Genomic DNA, 20,053 nt, shown 5'->3' with positions numbered 1-20,053 from the left:
TCATAATGTCCTGGCTGAACCACATGACAAGATCTGAAGCTGTACCCTTAGTTGGCCCACTGTCAGGGTGCAACTCCAGTGCAGTGAGAATGGCAGCAGCCAGTGCGGATACCATGCAACAAGGAAACTAGACCACTCATCCTAATGTCTGTTGTACCTGCATTCACAAATGTCTAGACCACCAATGCATTTTTGTAACTCTCAACAATCCAAAATCTCACAAGAGCTAATCAGCAATATGTAGTGAAGAACGTGAAAGACATCATGTCCTATCATCAACACAGAGGTCTCTTGATGATTTCCCTTGAAATCAGCACAGTTCAAGACATGAATCACAAAGCACACACCTGGGGCCATATTACAAAAGTGCCATGGAGGTACAACGGGTGTTTGCTCCTGCTTTGCACGCCTCTGGGGCACTTTGGTATTACAGTAGGGGCCACAGACACTTGTGCGTCCCCTTCTGTACTACCAATAGCTCTGCAATACCAAAAGCACCAACACTATCATCCGAGCCAATTTCCTCATTTCCATGGGTCTGTGGCATCTGTGCCTGCGCCGTATTACAAAAGCGGGAGCAGAGGCAAAGAAGCTGTCAGGAGGCTCTCTGACAGTGCGCCAGCTTAAAGGTGGTGCACTGTCAGTGCGCCCCCTGATGGCAGCTTTCTGGAGAAGAAAAAGAGGAACCCGTGGACCCATCATACATCCCTTGCATGCAGGTGCAGTCGCTCACTGCACCCACTTGTAAGTGGCTCTCTAATCTCCCTTAAAAGTGTAGGCAGGCTGCCACCTGCACTGTGAAACACGGGGTGTCTTCAAAGCAGCCGCTCTGTTTTTCATCCTATAATGCACTTCCCTGGGGGCAGCGCAAGGTCGCGTCTGTCCTGGGGGCAGTGAATTCATCCTAATATGGTGCAATTTCCTTGTTTACCTTTTAAAAGGTACACCCGCTCCAAATATGGAAAATTTGCTAAATGTATGATACGGCCCCTAGAGACTTAGGGCCAGATTCATCAAACCAAAATCCGCTCGAAAGGGCCAGATTCTGAGTATCTGGCCCTTTGCAAGCGGTATTTTTGCATTTGGGATGCATCATCCCGAATGCAAAAATCGCAATTTTAGAAATCGCTAAATTGCGATTATTTGCATTTAAGGAATCTCAATTTGAGATTCCTTAAATGCAATGCATGAAAGTTTCTAAAATCGCGAATTTGCTAATAAGGCACGCAAATGACCATGAATTACAACTTCGTGGTAATTTGCAAAAACTTTGAAAAATGCACTAAAGTGCATTTTTCAAAGTTCCATGTTGTGCACACACATGCCCTAAGGGCATGTGTTTGCGCACCATATGTGCACATATCAATTTCAGGGGTGCAAAAAGGGTGTCCTTTGGGCACCCCTGCACCCTTGAAATCGCAATCTCAATTTGCGAATCGCTAATTGCGATTCGCAAATTGAGATTGTCTTCCCATTCATTCCTATCCGCCTCTAGGCCCAGAGGAATGAATGGTAAGGTATTCCTTAATTGCGACTCGCAATTTGCGAGTCGCAGTTAAGGAATTCTAAGAAATTGCTATTTTTTAAGTGATTTCTTGATGCATTTCATTTTGCAATTCCTTAATAGCGAATCTGTATTTTTCGCTATTAAGGAATCGCAAATTGGTTTGTTGATGCATCTGGGGGTAAGTACATACAAGGAAGACATTTTACCCTTCCTAAATGTACAACTGCTGCTGTGGACAATCTCCCCTTTAAATAATGAGTCCTGTGTTTTGACTCCAATGCAAATAAACTGAACTTAATTTCTGTCTGACACAAAACAACACTAACATTTCACACAAAGGATAACCCGCTAGCATGAATTCTCAACAGTGGCCCTAGTCCACAGCTGCAAAAGGCAGATACAGAGTTCCCCATTCTGGACACAAAAGGACAATATCAAAAAGAGACTAAACAATGTCATCCGAAAGCACACCTTGTAACTGATTTTTTGGATTTCACGATCTATTGTTAAAAATTTCTCCCAGCCTGAATGAAGCACAACAAGAATCTCTGTGAGAGGGCACAGCCAACCTGTACTGACGTTCCTCCAGTGTGCTATCTAAGTTAACTGGTGTATCTCCCTACACTTTGGATTTATCCTAATCCGTTCTTTGTTCATTTAGGTAACATCCTTTCTACTGTTCTTTTGCCAGTTATTGCCATAGATGTGTTATATTTTTGCTCATCCATCCTGGGTCTTACAGGATGTATTTTTGCATGTATTTTTCTCCTCCATTCACTACTTGTTCTGGAACTCCTAGCAATACTATGAAGTCCATGGAAGCTCATTTTGTTAAGAGTCTACTGAGTAGTTCACTGTCCGAGAAATCTAATTAAATCATCTCATAACCTGCTTGTTAGCCTTCATAAGCTTCTCCATAGGGAAGGTATTCATTGAATCCACTTAGAATCTCAACGTCATCTTCATTAGAATCAGTTCCACGAAACTCAAGGGTAAATGTATTATTTGTTGCACTGATCAGAGTTGTTTTATGGTATATGCAGGCATTTTGTGTCCCCTGCAGTTATCTAAGTACCAGTAAACATTGAATAGTCGATTGCAAAAAAAAAGATTGCAAACCTGCCACCAACTTCAATATAATTCGAAAACGTTATTCGAATACAAGTTGTATCCGTAAATGTGCAAAGCAAAGCGATGAAATACATACAATATAAATAGTTAAATGCGCAATACATGAACAAAAACATACAAAAAATGTAAATCACAGTCTTCCGAGAAAAGTGCTTGAAGTATGAAATACAAAGTTTCATCTTTACAGCAGACCTATATAGTATTCATGGTACGGCGGGCTCTACAGCTGCTTTCATAAAAGCACCCAAATGGATAGTTTGTCCACGACCAACATATTAAAAAAGTATTTTAGTTTAGTCAGAACTGTATTTAGTTTACAGGGCTTTCTTTCAGTGGAAAGGAGTGGCACTAAGGAGAAAGGAGGACGTGGCATTATGAGGAATATTTCAGGGAGAAATTAGGCATTCCAGTGTGAACCATCCCATGTATTTTATGCTGTCAAGTCTCTGAACTAGTATAGGGTAATGAACAGCATAACAGGCAGAGAGGTCAACTAGCACATGTGCCACTGATCAATAGTAGTTTTGACTTCGCCCTCTATTGCCAACAAGGCAGCTTCAGTGCCCTAACCATGGCTGAAACTAATTTAATAGCTTTGAAAGGACAAAGGGCTCTTTTGGAGAGTCATTAGTTTATTTTCTTCCAATTTTTGTGGTCTGCTAGAAAGTCAAAGAGTTCTTGAAAGGGAGAGATTTGGTGCACTCAGCTAAATATTTTGCGATCGCTAGATGGCTTATGATTCAAAGCAGGAGTAATGGAGTATTTTTACTTTTTTGGTGTCGACTTTTTATTGGAGTAGTTTGTGGGTGTTCTTATCAGTTATCACAGTGGAGCCGACAAACAGACGTGTATGCTTCTGAGATAAATAATATGACTACCATTGACTTGGGAATTGGTCAATTTGTTTAATTACAGGAACATTAAGCTGCTTAAAGGGGGCTCTGAGCCTCTTATAAAGTGGAAGTTCTTATTTTTATTATTCATTTTTTTACAACGTGACTTGTAGTTGATTAAAGTGAACAAAAAAAAGAAGGGAGTGACTATTATGTGTTGAATGTATACATACCTGTTTCTGGACTGGAACGTGTGTCAGGGATCGACCTTAAGTGCAAAAAGCCACTTTCAGCATCAACAGGTGCATTCTGGTATCGGAGATTAGAAGAGAAGTGGTGGCATTCATAGCTGTTCCACCAGTTATATTTTTTGTTTGATGGTGTCTTTTATAAAGACAAATAAAATTATACAGTTGACAATTGTTAAAGAGACTGTATTAAATATTTGAGATAGGGAATCTGTATAAATGAGATCTTGCAGTTAAGTGTTCTTCTTTAGTTTAATCTTTCTGTAACTTAAACGTTTTTCATATGAATTGACTGTCTCTTTATCTCCAAGACATTAATGGATGTATTGACTCATGGAGGACGAATGTTTTGTTAATCAGCAATCCAGTAGCTCCCACCACCCTCTCCCGCAAAGGTAGATTTTTACTGTCCCTCAAAAGCATGACGTCTAGAAGGAGAAAATAAGCCATCTTGCATAGAGTGGCGGCCATTTTATGTGAATTTCTGGTGTTTAGCTTCATGGCTGCCTTTATCTTCCAACTATTCCTGGCTCAAGAATCCAAATGTATACTGGGTTATACAGGTGTTTACAAAAAGGAACTTAAACACATACAGTAAGAAGCACCATTATTTATGGAACTGGGAAGCGATATAAAACACGTCTATAATCAGCGGATGTGTCATCCTAAATTCGCCTGTCCCTGTCGACAGCTGGCAGTCAATATGGCGTGCGATTTCCACCCAAGTATCCTGTTTATTTGATTGTTTTGAGTGAAGAAACTCAGCTTTTGGAAAACAAGCAGCATGCGAAAGCCAAAAGCTTCAGCAGAAATCATTCCCTGATTGGCGCCTTCGTGCTTGGCTGTACGAACACCCCCAGCAGCATCCTGGAGATGACACTTGGGGTGACGCTGTATGAGGCGCGGGCCTTGCAGTACCATTTTCAACTATTATATTGTATTGTGTTGTAAGTATATTTAGATAGCGCTTACTACCCCTGACGAGGCGTCAAAGCGCTTTATAAATCATTACATCAATCATTTCTTATGGCTTAATGCCACTGTTAATCTTTTGATGAGCTCTGGCAAAACACCAGTAATCTGGCAAATGTGCGGCCTATTTTATTTTATTGTTTTTTCCCTTTTTTCCCTTTTTTCCCTTTGTTCCATTTCTGATATGCGTTTTGTGCTAACAATTTTGTAACCGATTGGCAGTGCAATGTCGATGTAAACGCCATATCACAAGGTGTGCGAGAGTAAGTAGTAATGAGAGGTCTTTAATCTTTATCCACAGATACCATGCACTCCTGACCACATCTCTGAAGACGAGCTGGAAACTCTTGCACCCTGTGGGTTTTTCAAGTTTGTGAGGGAAGGCCCTCAACAGGGGAGGGTGCATCAAAAGCCTTTTTTTGCTGTTGTTTCTTTTTTACAAAGCCCCAGCCCCTAAGGGCCTGCCCCCTCCAAATACCCTCTGTTTCTCCTCCGGAACTGAGAGGCTCAGATGGATATTGTCCTCTTCAAAGCGTCACTCCTCTCTTACAGGGCAAAACATATTTCAAGTTTGACAGGTCTACATTTAGTGTTAAATATAGGAAAGTGCAATTGAACGCAGAGAGTGTCCCCCTTTTCCTACCCAAGCATGACGTGCACTCCCTACCTGATCTGGTGCAGTGCCTGCGAGACACTGTGAATCAGAGAATTACGTGGTAAAGCAGTCACCAGCAGTATTAAACCTCTTTCTTGCTGACAGGTGATTTTTATTATCCTCTGGGGGCATTGTGGTTTCTGCGATACACAACATCACCCAGACATGATTGTCATGCTCTGAACTTATTCCAGTGCTCTGGGCGCATACAACAGGGCCACCCAACAAGACTTATCTGAAATGGTTCCAGCACCTGCCTCTGCTTACAGGGAGGTATAAGGCTGTAAAGGGATTATTATTTTAGTTGATTGAATCAACACATACGTAAAGATGCTCCTAACCCTTTGCTCTGATAAAGGTTGTGGTAAACAACCAACGATGAGAATGAAGTTGCACTGCAACATTTGCATGGTACTACGTGGAGCTTTGAAGCACTTGCCTACATGGCCCGCATGCCACACTGTGTAGTGTTGCAAGGAATATGCACATACACAGAACTATGCGCAGGATTATGTGACCTTGGTGTGTAGGGGCTGAGCCTTCCTACCACCTCAGTACCCACAAGCCCAGGACCGACTAGCTATAGTGTTCCACTTGTTCTCCTACACAAACACTGTGAAACAAATGATTAGACAACCCAGAACACAACACTCCCGGATCTCTCAGGAATCGGGATAAAAAGACAGACCTTTTCGTTCACACTCTCGTACCTGTCCACAATAAGATTTGACCGAGACACGAATAAAGTTCAAAATGTTTATTTTAACTAACGTGCTCTAACATGCAGTATATGTGCCACAACAAGCAGAAAAATGCTTAACAGTAATACAGTTAGCATCGCAGTCAGTCCATACATTATGAAGGGAGATGTCATCTTATAAAGACAATGGAGAAAGGACTATAGTGCCTAACCTCCTTCCCCTTGGAAAAAGAAGTATTATTATATGTCAGAAGATCTCTGGGTTTTGTCAGCAGACCCCATACCTTAGAATATAGGTGGGATTTCTACATCAAAGGAGAGTGTTGCTCTTCTCCCTGAAAAGGTCCCTCTCCCAGTGTCTCTCTCATAAACATGTATCCCCGTAATATCAAAGAACGAGTCTCCAGCTGCAGTGGTATGTTTTGTCTAACCAGAACAGAATACCAAGGGTCATTGTTTATCGACCTTGCTCCAATGTTCAGACAAAACTCCAGGAACAGGCAAAGAACAAACACAGCAGACAGTACTCATGTGAAATGCTTAAACAGATTCTTGCAAAAATATAGTTATGTAGTAATGTGTGCAAAAGCAGCACCTTGGCTGCATGAGCCATGCTAACTTAGAGATGTCGGCAATGTCCCTATCGGCCACATGACAGTAGGGTGTGTGTTTGGAAGGGTGTTGACTTTGATCCAATGTGGAAAGTGTTTCAAGGTTTTGCGTGAGGACCACCAAGGTGAAGCTACAGTGTTCTGGGATGCAGCACTTAGTTGAGTGATAGATGAAGATGTGTGAGCCGTGCACAGTTTATGGTTTTAAGTAATCTGGCAGCTTTGAACAGCTCTGCAAGTCCCTTTATGGATTTTCTTATAATCATAGTCCACGTGGTTGGTTACTGCACTGGGTGTTCAGTCTGAAACGTTTTGTTGAACGTTTATTGTCCTGAGCAGGGGTACTTTGGAAGCAGAAATGTTGGTGAAATCTGCTAGAATGGACTTTGTTACCCATACCCCTGTCTTTGTGAGATCTCAAAAGTGAATAAAGTAGCCACTCATTGACTTGGCACTACCATCAGTCTATGAAAAGTACAACCCCATAACCAGTGTGTGAAGAGGGCAACTTGGGCATGATTGTACCTGCCAGTACCACACACTGGCCTCGGTCCGCAACCACTCTGTGAAAAGCAGGGACATACCACCCCTGGCGCTCTACATGAGCACACCTTAATAAGTAGGAGACCCGGAACACGTATGATGAGGAAGAAATGGGGAGAAGATGAAACAATAGAGAAAGAGCAGCTAGAGAAGGAGAGTGAGAAATCAGATGAAATAGAGACACTCTGAATGGGTGCAACAAGTAGGCAAACTGTCAGATATTTAAAGAATATAACATTCCGAAGAATAAACGACCCCAGTGTGTGTACACGGCAGCACTTTGTACTGTCAGGGTCTATCACCTAAAAACACACTGCACGTATTATGGCTGCATTTTCTAAAACAAAGCAAGTCATTTACCTGAATCTCTATTTTGTATTTTCTATAACACCACCGTCAGTTCTCCCTCCCTATCAAATTCACACATGAACCCAGTTCCATAGGCGAGGTTTTTCTATGTATGCCAATAAGGAAATGCAATTTTTTTTACACACAACCTGACATATACAAAGTCCTTACCCTCAGAGGTGTTTTGTGAGCCATTGTGGACGCAAGGCCCCGAGAAGGCATTTAATTTCAAAGATAATGCCCATAGCATCAAGAGTATTTCGACCAAAGACAGCGAAGAGCACTGTACGGTCCCTCCATGCTCGTGGTGGTCAACATGGTGATGTGTGTTTTTACTTGGACATTGACCATTTTCACCTAGGCATTCTCGTGTTTTGATGACCTGCAGAAAACGTGTTTATTTATTATTGGAAAGTATTTGCCATTAGGGATGTGAAATAAAATCTTTATGTACGTGTCTCAACCACAACATGAGAGCTACAGAATAGACACTATGTGGGCATTGTTCGTATTTCTACAGTAGGGTTGCATTGCTGGGTGTTAATTTTCATTTCTTGTATATTTTGAGGTCTGGTGTTAGCCAAGACCTTTTGATTTTAATAAAATATATGTTCACCTAAGTGTCAGTGAATACAATGGAATGTGGTTTTTTTTTTTACCAATACATATTTTTGCTTTAAGACATTTTTATTTTTTTTTATTTTTAAGATTGCCGAGGGCCGTCCAGTTTCCTGCGTAATAAAGCTTTTCAAAATTCACGACAATACAAAAGAAGTATTGACAAAGCCAAAATGACGACAGAACTATTGGCTTTATCATCCCTTCTTTATTGTTTGATCCCATGTTTCAGCAACAAAACTGACGCCCCCCCAGAGGGTGCTTCTCGTCTCTCCATGGCAGCTGCTCCAAGCAGACATGATCTGGCTGCATGGTTTCAATCAGTGAAAGACATCATTTCACTGAGCACTGGGGAAAATACACTCCAAGGTCTCTGAGAATGGTCCACGTGGAATTATCTTCTGAATAGATGCACCTCGGCAAGAAGGGTCAGGGCGCCCGGTCTGCTGCTCGAAAATATTTTGTGTTGTAATCTGAAGGGTAAACGCGGTGTAGTCTCAAATTCCACTTCCTGAAATACCCCCTTTTAACGAAGGAGCAGTAAAGACTAAAGACTGGTTTATTGTCTGCCCTTCGCCTGTTTGTTTGCCGCATCCACTCAGCTCTGTTGCTTGCGCTGGGGTGTTGGCCCCACCTCGGTATAATGCAGGGGCTTTGTGAATCCCTGCTTGCATTGGTGACAGAAAAGGCCTTTCCGGCCTCACCGATGGGTTCTGGTTTCATTCCAGGAGCTGCTCTCGAGGAGAGGCTGAATGCAAGTTGTCAGACATGAGCTGCTGTATTAATTAAACCTTTTATTAGCCTTTTTAGTTTGTCCAGCTCAACTAGCCCTTTATGAGAACACATAGCCACCTTAATTATTGAGCGAGACAAAGGTAGCTGCGCATTCCTTTGCCTGAATGAGCAAAAAAGACTGATTCAGCTAAATCAGCCCATTAGCTGCTAAACTCAGCAGTGTTCATGGGAACTTTCGCACCCCACAAGACAAAAAAGTAGGGATGGAGGGATCATTTTCCGGGGTTTTGTCCTTCTTCTGGTTAGCCCAATCTTTGTGCGTGTGATGTGTGCTGGATGGTGACTCAGCGATAATGTGTGTAATCATGCACGTTTACTTTCTTTCCCAAATACAGCAGCAGTACCACTCCAAAGTGGATGACTTGATTGACACAGCTGTCAAGGACATCATTTCGCTTCTAGTATCAAAGGTAAAGTAATGCACAGCAATGGACAATCTGAGCTTACGTTTGTGCTCATTGTGTTGGTCATGGGCTATCGTGTTACTTGCACAGACAACTGATACCAATTGAAGTATTCTTTTTATTTGTATTGTGGAAGTGAAAATAAAAAATGCTCATATACTCTTCAATGAGATTTATAAAAGTTATGTCATTTGGGAAATATGTTGGTTCATAACTCCGTATAAGAACCATCTATCATAGGTTCAAGGAGAGAGGTATGAAGTGGAGTTTTGATGCTTCATATGTGCAGGATGTCAAAAGTCTTGTTCAAACATTGTAATGTTGGTTTAATATGGGTATATTGTTTGTAGTGGGCTTTGGTGCATCTCCAGTAATTGCCACATAGACTAAAATTGGCGTTTAACCCTTTAAGGCAGATCCAAGATCAAGCTGTGTTGACATAGCAATGTCCACTGCATGTTGTACTGTTGTGTCCACATGCCCTGAGTGTCTATTATGTTTATCTGGTATCCTGGGTTTTGATTTGGCCCTAGCACTACACTCCTCTAGTGTGTATGCAGACCTTTCCCCTGATACACGTGTGGTCTTGGATCTGACCTATGACCTCTAGGGACCTACCAAGCATGTGCTCATTATACGGGCAGTGGAATACTGTCCCTGTCATGGTTTAGTATGTAGAGAGGTGGTGACCGCATACTGTGTTTGTGAATCTATGGTTGTGACCAGACCTTTTTATCTGTGTTGAGTGGAGGGTGACTGGTCCATTTATGTATAAGTTCCGCTTCTATGAGCTAACCTAGATCCTAGCGCTAACACCTCAAGTGTATGTTGTGCATGCTTGTGTATGTAGCCAGGGTGCTACATGCATGGTGATTTTGAAGGAATTTGAGTAATGGAGGTTTGCGAGTTCCATTTTGGATATGCCAAACCTGGACTTCTGCACAAGATGGAGATGAGGTGGTTTTCCTTGAAAGCGGAGGTTTATTGCCGACATTCCTAAAACTGGAGGGAGGAGACGCAGAGGCTTTAAGTGGGGAAAGATGAGACAACAATTCATTAGAAATTAGATAAGGCCTTTTGCTCATAGGAGCTGATGATTAGTCAGACATTTGGTAGATGGTGGGAGTGAAGGGATGGGACTTCAGTCTCTGTTGTTCAGGGTGAGAGAGACCCCTAAGTTGAGACCAGCTTTTTGTCTTTTCCCCTGCTAAATCTTCAGGAAAGGTGCCTGGAGAAGATACTTGAAAGGAGAACCATCCCAAACCGGTTTTAAAAGTGATATGATATAGTTTATTTAGTATAGCGTGCGAATCCCTGCAGGAAGAGTATCTTGGCGGTGCACTACTCAGAGAGGGGAGAACATTATAAAACAACCACGTCTTCAGCCCCTTCTTGAAGGAAGTAAAGTCGGATCAGAAGAGGAAACTAAGAAGGAGTTTATTCCAGTAGTAGAGACTTGTGTAAGAAAACAATCTAATCCTTGTCTTGAGGTATGTATGCGTGGAATAACCAGAAGCAACTTATCCGGGGACCTTCGGTATCTTTGCAGAAAATGGATCAACATCTCCAGTCTGCTTGACTGTATAAAAGTTGGACCCGCTGACCCATTTTTTCTTCCAGTTCCAAATTCTTTTTGACCACTGAAGGGAGTGCACTGCAGAGTACTCAGATGACTGCTATTCAACCACAGATGGTTTCTGCCTGATAGCCAGCTTACAAGAGTTGGGGGAACACCACCTGTGCAAGAACTGTCTACCTGTCTTGAAGCACCTGGAAGCCAGCCAGCCTGCCTGGTGAGAGTGTGAAGGAGTCCGCCATTTCTGTAAAAGGAGTGACTATCCAGGAGGAATGAGGTGCAGCCTGACCCCAGTGTGTAGGTTTGCAGAAGCTAAGGATGCACTGAGTAATCTGTGTGTAAGGATGTTGGCAGGCACCAACTCAACAATGGGGTTTCTAGTGGGAATCGAGAAGTTGTGGCGTGACCTGAGCCGCTTAGCCCTATTTGTAAAGTTGTGCTGTGACCTTAGCCACTGTGCCCAAACGGTGAAACCGTGGTGTAGCCTGAAGCTGCTACACCTGTACACAGAGCTGCTATATGGCCTGAGACCACAACATGCCTGATGACGTGGTCCACCACCCAATTGATCAAGATCCAAACAGCCCAAATGGGGCTGTACCGAGCACCAGATGCACCAACTGTGAGAAGATCCAGTACGCCCATGAGACACCACCCTCAACTGCATCACCTCAGCATACACGACTACTGAGGAGGCTGAGAGGAACTGCAGCCTGATACTCAGCCCAGAAGAGGGCAAGCAAGCAAGCATTGGAGGCGCTGGGCAGCATACTGAGAAGCACTAGCCCTTTCACTGATTGAAAGAGACTCATTAGGGGAGAACCAATTAACAGAGTTAAAAAGAGTAACCCTTGTGTGTGCTACCATATTCTACACTAAGCCTAATCACACTAGAACAAGACCTGGGGTGGGAGTCTCCTGGGCCATAAGGGCGGGACATGGATCAATATTGGGAAGAGGCACTGACCCACTTTAGTGCCAGGATAAAGAATTGCATTGTCTACCTTTTCCTGTGTATAGTATTTAGTTTTGTGGTGAATTAGAAATACTTTACTTCTTAAAAGTCGGTCACTGGGTTTAACAATCACTGAGTATGCTAATGTGTATTTGTTGACTACTGAGTTTGACCAACCCCCACACTACCTTTCTAAGTAGCCTGTGACTGCTCGCCATCACTACCATTGAGAGTCAACTGTGGAAGGGGTTGTATTTGTCCCAGTTTATGAAGCCATAGTAGGAAGGACCCTGGGACGTCACAGGCAACCTCATCCCCTATGATTGAGACCCAATAACCCCTGCTTGCCATGTGTCACCGGGAATGGAGTCTGACCATCAGGCAAAATGCAGATATTGCCTGCCATCCCCAAATAGAGTGTAAGCTTCTTGTTTACTTGCGACACAAAACTGGGAGTGTCCGTTGTGTGTTAGAGCTTAGAAATTCTCATGGACAGTGATAACTGCCACCTAGTTAATGTAGCATTGCCCCGGGTGATGTACATTTGGGGTTGGGCTGCTCAGCTAACTCTATGACCATGGCCTGCACACTCTAGGGCAGTTCTGGTCTCGCTTCAGACACCTGGGTTCTCGTCACTTCAGCCTTCTTGTTATGGAACCTCACAATTCCGGTGTTGTCTGGTTCCTTTCATTCTCCATGAAGAACACACCAAAAGGCACCATACACTGGCAGGCCACCACTGAGTGAACATGAAGCTGGAAACACACCCTCTTCCAAGACTGCAGGCTTAACTGGACCCTCAAAAAATGCATCCAGGCATATGTAAGACAAGATCTCCTCCGTTGTCTAACCACATGAGGATCCTCCTCTGGAGTCAGGAGGTTCCCTGAACCTTCAGATTCTGACTTCCAGCAAATATCTTCAGAACTGGAAGCTGTTTTCCCTTAAATGGGTGATCCAAATTCTCTTCTGCTGTGCACTTTTTTAGAGTTGTCACCACCACCTTCATTTTCTTTTACATTGCAGAGACTTGTTGGTGCCATGACTGGTGCTGTAGGGCACCTTGTGCGCTTTCTGGAATGCCTCAATTTGTTTTTGGAATGACCAAGCTTCAAGGGAGGATTTATAAGCCCTCACACGGTATGTCTTTTCGTTGCATTTCCTTTGGGAGACGTCCAAGCCATGACTGTAGTTTACTGACTGGAGTCTCCACACTTGCATACCTTCATCAGCTACCTTTCTGCTTCCCTGTCTTACTGATACATCCACGGTCATAGCAGGAATACTGACCACACTGCGAAGCAGCCATTTTCAAACTCTTTGTCCGACAGAAGCTTCTGCTCTGCTGTTTGAGGTCCCACTGAGGTGCAAAGCATTGTTGTCAGGGCCGGACTGGCCATAGCGGGCACCGGGCGTTTTCCCAGTGGACCTAAAGGCCTGATTTTGGACTGGTGGGGGCCTTTTGTGTTTCTGGGGGCCGATTTTGCAGCAGTGCTGCGGAATCAGCCCCCTGTAACAAAAGCACAGCACCAGTGTTTTCCAGCAACACACCCCGACCCTCCCCCCCCCCCCCCCGGCTCCCCCCGCCCGGCCGTTCTGACATAATTGCCAAGGCTGGTTTGTGTTCCCAGTCCGCCCTGATTGCTGTCCATTACTTGCATTTCCACTTCTGGAGCCTCTATCCTACCTTTGGTGTCATGCCCAGAACTACTTTGGCTGCGCTCCGTCGGCTGGCAGAGGAGGTCATGGGCAAAGCCCAAAAATGACAAAAATAAGAAACACAGCCATAATAGTAATGAATGCATGACTTCAAGTGGGTCGGGTCCCTATGGGTCTCAGACCTGGTCATAATTAGCAAGGGACATTAAAACGGTTCTCCTTCAGGCCCTATATTCATGTTGTTAACTGTACCGGCGATTCAATTTCTGAACAATGAATGTAAAAACGTTAAAGTAACCCATGTCTGCAATTTAGTTCATGATTTTGGGTAACATATTTTACTTAATTTTGCATTCTTTAAGGATGCTATCTATTTTCATGATGTTGAGTTTCTGTATTTTTTTGTGTAGCATTCAAGACTTGAACAGTACATACTTTGAACTACATCGCCTCCAGGTGTTTTTAGTGGCCACAATTGAGAGCTCTGGAGTTGAGGTTGAAGGCGAGTGTGAGTTTCTCACAGTGCCTGTCTTTGTGTCAAAAAGTTGTTCCGAACACATGGTCATCCAAACCTTGGCCTCTCTGCAGAGCGCACACAGCAATGTATTCCAGCTGCAATTATGATTCTGTGCAAATGTGTGGGAATGAGGAACACAGTTGTCCAAATATTGGCCAGGCGAAACCAAAAGAAAATGCAGTGCTTATTGATGCGTGTGTGTGTTATGTGTTTTTGGTGGTGAATTTAAGGAGATGCGAGGAAGTGCATACTGGTCGCTTGACACACTACTAGAATCCCAAGAATTTAGTTTAGATGTTTAAGTATTGCCTTTAATTACACAGGCCACGCCCATTTTTAGAGACCCCCCTCCCCACACACACTTTTTTCATCCCACTTAAAGCCCTGAATGAATGTGCAGATGACTTACCAGCACTGAGACAAGTCGCGGAATTATGGAAGAAAGGACGCCCTTCTGCTCTTTGTTACAGGGGTACGGTCAAATTTAGCATTGGACTGTAGACCCAGCAAATGCCTATCACAGAGATCAAACACCAGCACAATACATGTACCGTGACGAGGAAGAGGGATGCACTGTAAATGACTGTAAGAAACGGAGTCAGTGAGCTAGGTGCTTTTATCGAATATATAAACACAGTTTTTCATCCTTGTCAGTTTGGCAAATTGAGCGCCATTAGATTGGTTAATAGTAATACCGGTATTACAGAGCAGTGCTTAGAAGCATTAAAAGGCTAATATGGGGCGGTATGTAAAACTGAGCTATTATTTAAAGTGCGTGAATGCAATGGTTTATGTGCGGTATGCAGCACTCAGTGTGACTGTATTAGGGCCACTTCACTTAACCTGTAAAAAGTGAACAGTTTGTAGTAGAAGCTGCTTTAGATCCGGTTACACAACTTGGCAAAATCGGCCTTTTGTGTCTGCTTGTCAAAGGAGCGTCTGCTCTATAACCCCGTGTGCGGCTAGAGCAAGTCCCTTAATCCTCAAACAATTATATGCCATTGGGTGTTGTTTGGAATTAGAAAAGGGATAAGTATGGCTTATGTTTTACAAGATAAAGAACACAAATTGAAAAAAAACCTGTGTAAATAGGCCACAGTAAAACTGGAAATGTGGCAGACACATAACAAGGGTGTGTACAAGGTTGGTTATGAACATTGAGATGCAATGAAAACTAAGACCAGGGCCTCATGCATGCCCTTATACATTATCTTGCCTTTTACCGTGCTCGAAGTATGTGCCTATCACTGGAAGGCACTGCTGGCAGCGACAATAGACCAGGTCCCCTTCAAGATCACTCTAACTGACAGCCCCCTGAAATCATCTCACTCCCTGGTGAGGCATGTGCAGAGGAAAACGAGAAAGACTGATTTCATTTTGGGAGTCGAAGAAGGTAGGAGAGCACCTCTAGAGCTTGTTGACATATTCACCAGACATGATGAAAAAAATGGATTTCTGCTCTTTCATGTGTCTGGTCAAAACCTTCAGATTGGTTAGTGCCAAAATATGAAATCACTGGAGGCAAGCCACCAGTAACTTAGTCAGCTTTTCATCTAGGTAAAGCGAATTCCTAAACTACTACACAGCCCTATTCAGGGCCCTTACATGAATAAGACCCCCACTACCTCCTATTGTATTTGAGGGCCGAAGCATGTCGACAGATCTAAAAGACATACTTTAATAAGACCATTATTATTTAAGAAGAGGCTTACACCGCACAAAGTTTGTTGTAAGCACATTGAAATTACACCTTCAACCTGTTGAATTTTTTTTATTGTGCCTCCCATTGTAAGTAAAATAAGGCCCTAGAGACCGACACATGTTCTAATGCTAGAAATATGAGTATATACATTTACATCCATAAAAGAACGAAACATTCACGAACAATTAATTGTGTGCAGGTAATGTTTATGTATTATGAAGTCTGTTTTCTCTGTATGTAAACTCTTCACAACTAAATACATTTTCCGTTATCTCAAAAGCCCCCTCCCTATTGGTGAAGCTGTTCAATGTAATGAAGGATACAGGCAAAAAAAAATGCTTTTAAATGCAATTAGTGTTTTATCTTCACATTTCCTTTGAATTGACTACAAGCTCCTTGAGGGGACAACCTACTATTATAGATATTCAGGTGGTCCATAGCACTACAAGACCACCTATGATCACTGTACAGGAAACGGGTCATTGTCGTGTGTCTGGGAATGCTTGTTTTAGGTTCGCTAGGCCTTAACTTAAATGGCCTTTTAAAAATCTTAAAATCTATTTCCTTCTCCACATGAAGCCATAACAGGGGAGCAAAATGTGCTCTCTAGAAAAGGGTGGCTCATGTACCCATGTTTTGAACATGGTGAAGACTTCAAGTTGAATGAGACAATAAGGACCATTCAGGCCAATAGAAAGTGAATTAGCCATTGACATCATGAGTCAAAATAGTCGACAAAGGCAGAAGTCTTAGGAGCAAGATGACAAGAAAGGGCTGCCAAATTTTTGCTGGTTACAACTGGAAGTTTCAAAATCCTAATCACTCCTTAAGTTGACAGATACTGAAAAGATTATGGGCAAACCCAAACTACCAGGTATTTGACCATGGGTGGTGTCTGAAGTGATGCTCTTTGCATTTTAGAGCATTAAATCTTTGGTGGAGCCAGTGAAATATAGGTGCTTCCCCACAAGAAGTGGCTATAATTGTATCCCTGGGATTGCTACGGTGCTCTGGAACATCCAAGGAGCTAGTGATTACGCAAAATTTTACTCCTTGCCTTCCCTGCTAAATTCAAATCAGATGGTCTTTTATATAGCCTGCAAAAAGTGTTGAAGGGGAGCAAAACAATTCAAGGTTATTCTTTCAATTTAGTCATGCTCTAAAGGCCACATACGCTGAATTTCAGTTTTGTGGATTTATTATGAGGCCAAAAATAATTGAATATGAACACAACTCAATATCAGTGTATATAGGTACATAAAAAACAATACAGAGCTGAGTCAACAAATATAATTCATTTGGCACAAAAGGTATAATATGATGAACTCCAAAATCAAAATGCAATAAAGAATAGAAGCTAAGTCCAATTCTCTTTTCATTAGAGAAGAAAACAAAGGTATCTTTCCATACTCTGCTCTACTTGGAAATCCTACCTACTTCCCGATATCCTATCCCAAAGGTGTCAGCACATGTTGACTTCATAAGAAGTACTCACGTCAAATGGGTCTGATAGCTTAAGGCTATGGAGCTCGTTCTAAGATGCTCCTTCTTCTCCGAAATAAGCAGAAGCCTCTCGAATCTGTCCCTGTGCATCATACAAAAACACAATGTTCAACCCACAATACGCCACAAGGTAAAATTTTCCATTTGCAACATCTTTCAGTAAGTTAACACAGAAGCTCTAATTAAATTGGGTTTTCTTACAGGGGCCTTGGGTTTCATATAGGACAGACACGAAACGCGTCCTCCCTTTTCACCTTCCAGCTCTCTTCAAAGACATTCCAGGTATCTCCTAAAATCTAAGAATAACAAGGTTGAATTCCTGCACCTGCAGTAGGATGAGAACATACTGTCTTCGGACACAAAAAGGATTTATTTATTTATAATTCTTGAGCAACCAAGGAGAAACAAAACTCAAAACAACTTGCAGTTTGGGCCTACTTTGCAGACAACTTAAAACTGAACGCAAATTACATTGCATGAATAATATTTCATCCTGCACGTTATACATACAGGATTATAGGTTTCTTTAATACAAACAAATCCTACTTAAATGTGAATACTACATTTCAATGCTAATATAACTTTGAATAAATGCATCTTAATGATCATGAAACCCTGAAAATGACAAAAATACATGTAAGTGTGTTTACACCTTGAGTATAGTGCACCCATACAATTTAGAGTGCTGTAAGTGCTCTATCAGTCCTCCCTTCTTATGACTAGTGTCATAACCCCAACATTCTATCCTCTCACAGTTTTCTCCTTGTAGAAAAGCCGACCTAAACAGAAGTTGTAGCTTGCAGTCCTTGTCTACATTTTTCTAGCCCTTTAAGGTACTGATAATGACTGTCCTGCAGTCGTTCCAACTGCTGCTCTTGTTTTTTCAAAGCATTTTCATTATGACGTACTCTTTGCCATTTGTAAGCCTTGATGGCTCCCAATAGTACAATTATACAAATGACAGCTATTATAATAGGTTTCAAGATGTAATTCATTATTCCATGTCCCAGGCTTCCAAACCAACTCCTAACCTTTCCAAATCCCTTACCAATTTGTTCCCAAAATCCTTCTGCAGCCAGATCACGTACATCTTGATGTATCTCTGAAATGTTACTAATGTACTTCCTTATATCTCGACTATTGTCAGGAATATAAGTGCAGCACTGTTTAACTTTCAATAATTTGCAGACTCCTCCGGCTTTTGCTAATAACACGCTTAATGCAAGACGATTTTGAAGAACAATAGCCCTTATCGAAATCATCTCCCCATCAACAAGTAATAATATTTGAGCTGTATTTTCAGGGAGCTTATCCACCAGCGTTGCCAACTTTCTAATTTTCACATCATTCAAAATAACACCTAAGCTAGATATCATGGCACCTACACACATCACCAACAATTTCTCCTGCACTTACACCACGTTTTCCTCTGTGAGATCTTTTCCCTTCCAAAGGCCATAAATCATCCACATGAAAGATTTTAGGTAATACCACCGCCAAATAGCACGTACCATACCAATTTTTCGGCAATTTCACATAAGCACTTTGTCCACACACGAAATACACATTTGGCACTACAGTTAATGTATCCAATAGTGCGTTCATTATTGATTCCTCAATTAAGAAAATGTGTTCACAATCACTCTCACCCACAAATATCTTGTCATAATATGTTGAAGGATGTCTAATGCACAGTTTCCCTTTTTGCTGGAAATCTAAAGCTATTGGACCAGAACTTCCCTTTGCCTTATGATCTAATTCTTCCTGGGTCCATGGAATAACTTTATGCTTTGGATCTGGTCTAAATAAAGGTTGCCTATGCTGATCTTCTATCTGATCTACACACTTCTTCTCAATGTCAGATAACATACAGGTCAGATTGTGTCTATGGGCATAAGATGTATCTAAAGTAATAGTAGGCACAAAATACATAGACATCCTCTCTACCTCCTTATAATAATCATATTTATTCATGTACTTAAGAACTGGAATTTCTGAGAGTACCACATCATAATTAGAGAAGTAGTACTCAAAATGTGGCTCATTATAAAACATGCTTAACAACACACTACATGTGATGCCATATGTCAAAGGTAAATGATGATATCGAATGCCTTCTTCTACTGATGCTGGCAATTGCATACACACATAGCTGTCTTTTGCTTCCATTGTATCAACATACTCATACAACAAACGAGCATATGCATTCAACGTGAAATCACCTTTTGGCAAATCTACGTGTAATATCCGACTAGTTTCCCTGATCATATCTGTATCTTTTGCGGATGCATCCTCTTCCACATCTGAGGTAGGTGGGGTAAGTGTCGCCTGTTCCCCATTCTTTTCAACATCGTGAAACCCAGCCAAAGATCTAACAATCACTACAGCTATGGCAATAAGCACCACAATAATAAGGGTACCAGTTATGCACTTCTGCTTGCGTCCTGAGCTTTCAGACTCCATTTTGAACCACTGTTGAATTTCTAGAGGCGCAAACGAAATCAACAAAGTCTCTTTTCTTCTTTTCTTTGCCTTATCCTGTTATTTACAATGTCTTTTTATTTTCTGTTTTCAATTGATTATTGCAATTTTTCAGTCCAACAATACTAACCTATTGGAGAGATGTAGTCAGAACTAGCCCTTAATTCTTCTTCTATTGAAAGTCCCTAATTTACATCTTCTTCCACTTGGGCCTACGTTATCATTTTTCTAAAGGCTAATATGGTCTTCTCTTACAGTTCAAGCTTCATCATTAATGATATTAGATCCAAGCATA

General features: G+C 42.0%; 1 protein-coding gene across 5 annotated transcripts in view; it reads left to right on the top strand.

The window, feature by feature from the left end:
* The window catches only part of CADPS2 (calcium dependent secretion activator 2), a 2,489,915-nt gene that overhangs the window by 2,223,184 nt on the left and 246,678 nt on the right, over positions 1 to 20,053 (top strand). For all 5 annotated transcript variants that reach the window (XM_078680818.1, XM_078680809.1, XM_078680789.1 and 2 more), the window contains one exon: positions 9,297 to 9,371. In XM_078680818.1, coding sequence (XP_078536944.1) covers positions 9,297 to 9,371 — 75 coding nt within the window. The remainder of the gene's footprint in view (positions 1 to 9,296; positions 9,372 to 20,053) is intronic.

This window comes from Lissotriton helveticus, chromosome 1_1 (genome assembly GCF_964261635.1).
Source record: "Lissotriton helveticus chromosome 1_1, aLisHel1.1, whole genome shotgun sequence".
Lineage (NCBI taxonomy): Eukaryota > Metazoa > Chordata > Amphibia > Caudata > Salamandridae > Lissotriton > Lissotriton helveticus.
Note: the sequence above shows the minus strand (reverse complement) of the source record. Positions and strands in the feature narration are given on the sequence as shown.